This window comes from Echinops telfairi, unplaced genomic scaffold (genome assembly GCF_000313985.2).
Source record: "Echinops telfairi isolate 266 unplaced genomic scaffold, ASM31398v2 ScPeMD7_31;HRSCAF=116, whole genome shotgun sequence".
Taxonomy (NCBI): domain Eukaryota; kingdom Metazoa; phylum Chordata; class Mammalia; order Afrosoricida; family Tenrecidae; genus Echinops; species Echinops telfairi.
Window position 1 is genome coordinate 57351462 of NW_022103928.1, and position 8525 is coordinate 57359986.

Sequence of the window (8525 nt, forward strand, 5' to 3'; positions counted from 1 at the left end):
AATAAAACGATTTAAAAAACTGTTTTTGTATGTGGGGCAGAATTCTCATAAATTTCTACCAGTTACAATGAGTTGAAAGATTTCCACTTGAATCCTATTAAAACTCTTATTAGCCCTGACTTCGAAACACTAGGAGCATGGGTGGCACAGTGGGATGGTCAGTGGGCTCCTAACCAAAGCTCAGTGGCATAAACCCGCCATCTGCCTGCAGGAGAAAGGAGATGCTTTCTGTTCCTGCGAGTTAAGTCACCGAGCTGATGACGGTGAATTTGGTTTTTGTTTTGAGCATGTACGTTTCTGAGGGTTTTCTACAGACAGTTGCTTATTACAGAGACATGTTTAAATGCGGTTTATGTGAAATAAACCTGTGCAAGCAGGAACTAGAATCCCTGTAGCAATACTTTTGGTATACACAGAACACACATTTTTAAAGGCTGTTGGAATTAGAAAGGTAAACTTACACTTTCTGCACGACAAAGTAATTGAAAAAGCTTCTTGCTGGCAGGAGGCAATTGATTACTACATTGTACATTAGGCTGTTCAGAACCCGGATTTAATGGATTCGTCCACTTTAAATTGAAGAAACGTGATCTGAATGGAATTGCAGTTTCTGTGCCCAAGTTTGGAGTACAAACTGCATCCTGCAGCGAAGCCACGCTTTCCTTTTGGCAAAATTCTATAACAGCATGAAGACCCTGTGCCAGAAAGATGAAACAGAGTACATTTATAGTGGCACCTGTAAAACAGCATTTTAGTTCTTCCACAATGAGCACCATAATTCTAACAGAACTCATTGTTGTTTACAAATTACACATTTCTATAAGCATTCATTTTAATCATTGAGTCGATTAAAAATAAAACCTCCACATAGATATTACTCAAAAGAAGGCAAAATAATATAAAAAAGAAAATTGAAGAGGCAAAAAAAAAAGCCCCATTGTCTGGACAACAATGGGACTATCAAAAGTATTCAAATAATGAAATAATCCCATTATAAATTCCTTATAATTCTATAGTACTGCCGTAAGTAGCTCTGTTCTCGTGTCCAAAAAAAACCATTAAAGAAAAGTTTCAGGAAGCTGCAGTCTCCAAAATAAGTCTTATTTCTCCATAGTCTGAAGAGGCAACAAAACAAACATACCTAATGGGAACATACATTCCTGAAGGTCATGAACGTTGTTAAATCCACATACAGATACTTACAAAGCTTTCATAGAAGAAATGACTGTTAATGGGGCCGTGTTGGGATATATACTTAATAAACTTTTTTTCACTGATTTTATTTGGGCAATTTATTAAAACCGTCCGCTGTGCCTGTTCTCGTCTTTCTTTTTGCACCTCCGAGAATCTCTTTTTGAGGATCTTGTCTTGAGAGTCTACAAGTGAAACAAAAACATTTCCCTCACCAAACACTCAAGCTCATTGACATGAAGTAGATTCTGACTCACAGTGTCCAGAGGCCACCTGCTCTCCGGTTGGTTTCCCCGGCTGTGCATCTTTACGGGAGCAGAGAGCCTTATCTCCTGTCAGTGGGCTTGAGCCATGCACTCTGCAGCCCCACTCTTCACCCACTGAGCTACCAACCCGTAGCCACTTTACCCAAGGCACACCAGGGCTCTTTATTTCTATCACGCACACATACAATTTAAATCACATTTTGCTGGAATACACAAAGATTTTAGATCTAAAACCGCCTGCATTCTAATTCTATCTTTCTCTGCCCCTCTAAAAGTTAAGCTATACTACGGTCATCTTTACCATTCTCCCATAACGCTCATTAGAAATATCCACTTCCTGTTTGGGTTGATGACACACTACACGGAATACAAGAGTAAAGCGTTCTGCCAAACTTTTCAAAGTAAAAGCAGAAAATAAGAAGACTCATTTAACACTGCCCCAAACAAAAATCTTTGCAAACTGTGATATTCCAAAACCTTAAGGAACTAAAAGGTAAATCTGAGGGTAGGTAGACAAGGGTTGAGAAGTTTAGTCAAAAGTCTTGATCTGGTTCAAATACTAATGAGTAACCCATTACCATGTGTGCTTTACAACAGGAAAACCAAAGAATTTAAAAGCTAGGTGCTGTCCATGAATGGGAGGTTATTTACTAAGAAAACAGAATTTTTTTTAATTTAAAAACTACTCTAGGGGCTAGAGATTTTACAATCACAGAAAATTGGGGGGGGTGGCAGGTAGGAGAGTCAAGAACGAGATTTTAATAATTCACTGGCCACAAAGGATTTATCAACCAGAGACTGAGGCGAGGCGACCATGAGAGAGCAGAGGAGCAGACGAAGACTAGAAGACTCTGAGGCAGTGCAGAGGGCCGGCTTTAAGGCACACGGAGGCAGGGGCCAAGAGACCATAAAGCTGAGAGGCTGCAGAGACATTACTATGGATGAACAACTGCATCCTTACTGCTTGCTGTTTACAGATCCTAATCAGTCGTAATCTGCTAACTTCCAATAAGCCCTCCTCATCTTGAGTATTACCCAGGAGTTCTGAGTGCCGCTACAAAGATCACTGAACCCAGAATAGAAGCAGAGTGCCATGGGAGGAACGATTGGTATCAGAATAGGTAAAGAAAGACGGAGGGTGAAGCCGGGCTGACCCCTGCCTCATGGAGCCAGGAGATCAGATGCAGCTCCCCCTGCCATTTTAGCCCCATCACACTTACTCTATCTACCCCATTGGCTAAGCCAGGGCTATTTTCAACACTATATCCTCTTGGTCTAAAGGGGAGATATGTGATCGGTTAAAAGTATTTCCCTGGAATTTTCCACATACGGGTAAAACATTTTCTTCATCTCCTTGGAAAAACCTGTAAGTATGTGCACATAGACCTGTGAGTGGCCATGCCCCTGGACCATCGGCTCCAATGTAGAAGAAGCTGAGACTTAGAACAGCTAAAGGAAGCAGTATTTCTTCCCTACATGCTGAGTGATCTGGCTGACCCTAAAAACAAAACCACCCCACTGTCCATTTAATTCCAATTCACGGCGATCCTACAAAACAGAACTCTCCCGGCCCACTTCCAAGGCTATCGCTTTCTAGGGGCAGAAAGCCTCATCTTTCTCCCAAGGAGTGGTGGAGTCCCGCAGTCCCTGGGAATCGGCTCACTTGCCAGGACCACAAGACCGTTCTCACGGTCCTCACCATCTTCTGCATGCTCCAGTCTGCAGGGAATTCTCCCGAGTTGGAGAAGCTCCGCCCTACGCTACAACAACCAGGCACCATTGAGAAAGCCGAGGCGTTCCAACTTCAGGAGAACCACCAGACTGGGCGGACTGCGTCCAACATGATCGAGAACCTTCTCCCCGAGGAGGAAGATGGGTGTGTTCTCCCAGACCCCGAAGACTGCAAGCACTTCAAGCCTGAAACCCTAACCCCCCAAAGCCCCCCAACTGCCGAGCCGACGCGCAAACCCTGGACGAGAACTCCTTGCTTCAGGAGCAGTATCCTCACACTTGGCATGCCCCAGGTGGGAAGCCTTTTAAAGCGTTACATAACGGGGCTTTTTAAATTTAAAAACAACAAACAATAAAACCACCAACAGACGGCATCGCAGAGGTAGCACACGAGTGGCCCCGAAGGAAGACAAGGCACGAATCCCTGAAGGTCATATCCTCAGCCTCCGGCCCACAGTGCCACGGCCGTTTGCTGGGACTCGCCCGCGGAGCCCGTCCCCGTCCCCTCCCTCCAGCCCGCGGGGCTCCGCGCGGAGCCACGCCAGGACGCCGCCCCATCACCTGGCTCCACGCTTCCGGGAAGCTGCTCCTCGCCCTTCAGGTCCGCGGCCACGGTTCCTGCACACCTGAAAAGGCGGTGAACGGGGCGACGAACCGGCCCCCTGCCCTGGGCACAGCGGGGCACGTAGGTCAACCAGCCCGCGCCGCGGGCCGCCATGGTAAACGCCGCAGTCCCGGAAGACAAGGGGGGTCGCTGGGTTCCGCGCATGCGTCTTGGGACGGAAAGGACGGGAAGCCTCGAGGGTCAAACTAGGCGCAAGACGTTCACTTTTGGGGGCGGGCGCTACAAATTGAATCGCGATCCAAACGAAGATTCCTGAGCTTTGGGACCAGCTTTGCTTCCGCTTTTCCGCAGTTTCCTAAATGAGCATTCCAATCTAAACGCTTGCACGTCGCATTCCATTCTCACAACACTGTATGCACGGGTAAGTAGTGCACTTATTCACAAAGTGCAACTTACACGTTTCATTCATACCCCCACACACACACATACACACAAAAGAGGACCCTGATGGAGGCTGAGTTCAGAACTAAACACGGTTTTGTCTTCTAATGCTGTATTAAACTTGGACACTAGAGGGAGGATCTTTTAGGAAATGTTAGTTGTGTGACTGCCAAATAATTTCTGACTAACTCAGTTTCATTAAATTGTTCCCCTCCTCTTGCTTTCCCTTTCATGAATAATTAATATTTTAGAAATTAGCCTCACTAATTAGACTATACTCCTTTGCTCCCATTCATAGAAAAGGAAAAAACCCTTTAATTTCTCTCAATACCTTTAGAGACGATAAGTGAACAAGAATTAAAAATCCAAAATAAAGATCGCATCCAATTTATATAATGGAGTGGATGTAGTCTATTTGAAAGCAATTTTTAAAGATTCAAGGGGAAAGACTGGAGGGTTCTATGAGGAAAAGCATTAAATGACACAGGAAGCATTAGAAGACAAAGGAAGAAATGCAGACAATCACTGCACCAAAAGAACTGGTGGCAGCATATAAACCACATAAAGAAAATGAAAATACTCACCTTTGGACCAATAAGCTACTCCATGAGAAACAGGGAATATTGACATCTCGCGATTTTGTTTATCTTCTAACCACAGTTCGTGCCTCGGAAGCAGCTGTCAAGAAATCAAACGAGACCTTGCCTTAGGCAAATATACAAAAGACCTCTTTAAAATACTTAAAAACAAAGATTTCACTTTGACAACCAAGTTGTCCTCTGAGTCGGGAGCATCTACTTTGTACGCACGTGAAAGCCGGAAGACTGGAGAAGCATTTGAATTATGGGGTTGGCAAGGAATCTTGAAGGTACTGCAGACTTGCGGAAGAAGGAATACATCCTGGAAGACGTACAGCCAGAATGCTCCTTAGAAGGCAGCATAGCTTATGTAGTTTGAAGCTGTCAGAAAGATTCAGCCCCTGGAAAAAGGCCCCAGGATGGTGGAGAGATGGTAGGAAAAGAACAAGACCCTCCACGAGGCAGACTGGCACCCTGGGCTCACACAGGGCGACCCTCCAGAGCATGGCACAGGACTGGGCAGTGTGTGCTCTGCTGTGGCGTCAGAACCACGGGCACCTGACGCCAACCACATGGACTGTAGTGCTCTTCCCAGGAGCCCGTGAGAAGATCGCAACAGAGTGGTTGTGTCATATCATTTATAACAGGAACAGCTGCAGTGACATTGAATGCCATGTTCTTAAAATCATTCCAAAGAACAGACAACCTCAGAGTGGTTGAACGACTCGTTTCAAAGACGTAAGTGAATGGAGAGTAGCATTTCTGCGTGTGTCCATTGCCTTCTGTAATAACGTAAATCCCCAAACCCATGCTGTTGAGTTGATTGCAACTCCTAGTAAACCTTCAGGACAGAGTGGAATCGATCACAACAGATCCAGGGCTGTCAGTTGTAGAAGCAGGTGGCCACATGTTTCTTCTGCAGGGTGGCCAGTGGGTTGGAATTGCTAATCTTTCCGTTGGCATCTGAGCGCTTCACCACTGCACCACCAGGGCACCTTCTTCCAGTTCTAGGTAGCCACACTCCTATACTCTATAGATTGTCCTGTTGGGGCATCACCTAATTGAGATCATATAATATGTGGCCTTTCACTGAGCATATACTGTTAACTTATTGTCCATCCCATTGGCCAACATTTCACATGTATGACCATAGTAAAAAAATTAAACTCTTTCTGATACTATTCTGCACATTCACAATGGACGTCCGCAGCAGTACATTGTCAAGGGGTGAGGACCACCGGCTGAGATACTTCGGCTGATGTGTCAACGTGACTGGGTCATGACTCTCTGCTGTCGGGTGGTTTCCAACAGCTGGTCTTGAGATGAGCAGCCTAATACTTAACAGCGACCCACCCTTTGTACACGTGGCTGGGTCCAGTTCATCCGCGTTTTTTCCTATAAATCCGTAAGCATTGGTTGGTCTCTCTTTACAAGCCTCCGGCCAGCTGTTCTCCACAGGAAGGCTCCAGTGCTGATGCTGTCCTTCCTCTTTCCATGCTCCCGGGGGCCGCCCTTCCCACCCCTGTGTAAGAGCGAAGGTCTTCCAGGCTCTGTGTGGATGGTTCCTCCCTGAGCAACTTACCTGGCACCCTCCCTCATCCACTCTGCTCCTCCCCTACCCATCACCTTAGTGTGGGCAGTGCGCAGGTTCCTGACATCAGACCCACTGTACCAGCCATAGTGACACACCATCCCCCATAAAGCCGATTTCCTTAGAGATTGGTTTGGTAGATAAGAGAACCCAACTAGAATGGACTCAGGAGCAAATGAGAAGTGAGAAACTGAAAGAAGAAGGAGAAGGAGGAGAATATAGTTATTATAAATATTACTTTGACAACAGACCACAATAGCCAATCAGATGCAATTTATTGCACATCGGTAGACCAATAGATGCACAATTCTGTGGAAAGTTCTCTGAATGACAGCTCCCTGCGTTGGAAATGTCTGGAAGTTTATTTTTCATACTGTCAGCCATGGTAACCTCCGGGGAGGGAATTAGAGACTTAGGCTCAATAGAAGTGAGGGGCTTTTTACATTGTATTTTCATTGGTTAAATAAATACGTGTACCTTTTATCATTAAAAAGAAGAAAGGAAAATCCTATGGACATCGGAAAGGAGCCCTAGTGGCACCATGAGTTAAGCATGGCCGGGCTGCTATCAGACAGGCCAGCAGTTCGGACCTCCATTGGCTTCTCCTGAGAACGAGGAGGCAGGATGCTTCCGTCAAGATTCCTAGCTCTGGAAACTTAAGCCAGGTGCGCCTTGGTCCTCAAAGTGACTTCTTTGCTTTCCAAGACTATAGAGAGTTCTTTTGCCAAAATATTTTCCCAGTGTAGTACATCCTTTGATTTCTTGATTGCTGCTTCCATGGGTGTTAATTGTAGAGCCAAATGCTTCACAACTTCAATATATTTTCCCTTTAATCATGATGGTCTAAGTGTGAGTATTCCGCTATGGCCCAAAGCAGAATGGGCCTGAATTTGTAAAATTTGAGTGTACCAGAAAGATAACCAGCAGAGGAAAAACTACAGGCCAACACCCTGCTAGACTCTTAATCTCCTGCTTAGAAAACAATGGCAGAGTGGGCATTGTGTAGCAACCAAATCTCTCAGCCCTGAGCCAAGATGGCAGCCCTGGCAAAGATCCATCCCCCATCACGCTCCTGAAAGGGCTCTAGAGCACGCCTCATCGGAGCCTTCCACTTCAGACTTCGACAGGCCACTTTTCACAATCCAATTATCATTCTACTTCACCCATTTTTTTAAATGGGTGGGTTCACTGCATCGCTCATCACTGAACCTGTTTGCACCAGTTCACACCCTTCTGTGTTACTTGGGCTTCTTGTGGAAGCCTGAATTTTTGTCAGGCCCCTACCAGCAACTTGCTATGTGTGTTTCACAAAGAAAGTCAATGCCATCGTTTTCTCATTCTTGTCTGGTAACTTCTGGAAGCCAGGATTCTTCTCTGTACCCATCTATGATAGGGAGACAGCACCGTATATTGGCCATTGCCGCTGCTGAGTTCCCCATTTACCAGCAGCAAAAACCAACATCGAGTCCAAGATATAGGACCATTCCTGGAGGAGATCAACTGGCAATTTGGTGGCAGGTTGATTACATAGGACCTCTTCCATTATGGAGGGGGCAGTGTTTTGTTCTTACTAGAATAGACACCTACTCTGGATATGGATTTGCCTTCCATGCACGCAATGCTTCTGCCAAAACTACTATTCGTGGACTTACAGAATGCCTCATCCACCGGCATGGCATCCCCCATAGCATTGCTTCAGATCAAGGAACTCACTTCACAGCAAATGCAGTGTGGCGATGGGCCTGTTCCCATGGAATCCGCTGGTCATATCATGTTCCTCATCATCCTGAAGCTGCTGGCTTGATAGAACGATGGAATGGGCTCCTAAAGACACAATTACGGCACCAACTCGGTGGCAACAACTTGCGGGGCTGGGGCAGTGTTCTCCAGGAAGCTGTATACGCTCTAAACCAGTGGCAAATATATGGTGCTGTGTCTCCAATAGCCAGAATTCATGGGTTCAGGAACCAAGGGGTGGAAGCTGGTGTGGCACCACTGACTATTACTCCTAGTGATCCACTTGCAGCATTTTTGCTTCCTGTCCCAGCAACCCTGTGTTCCTCAGGCCTGGAGGTCCTGGTCCCGAAGGAAGGAACTCTCCCACCTAGAAACACAGCACGGATTCCACTGAACTGGCAGCTGAGAATGCCCCCTGGCCACTT

At 46.1% G+C, this 8525-nt stretch overlaps 1 protein-coding gene across 1 annotated transcript in view; it reads right to left on the bottom strand.

Moving 5' to 3' along the window:
- The window catches only part of LOC101657393 (mitochondrial poly(A) polymerase), a 29115-nt gene extending 25209 nt beyond the window's left edge, over positions 1–3906 (bottom strand). The window contains exons 1-3 of the mRNA XM_004702452.2: positions 3750–3906; positions 1204–1376; positions 462–695 (exon numbers count right to left, since the gene is read on the bottom strand). Coding sequence (XP_004702509.1) covers positions 462–695; positions 1204–1376; positions 3750–3906 — 564 coding nt within the window. The remainder of the gene's footprint in view (positions 1–461; positions 696–1203; positions 1377–3749) is intronic.
- Positions 3907–8525: the final 4619 nt, after the last annotated feature.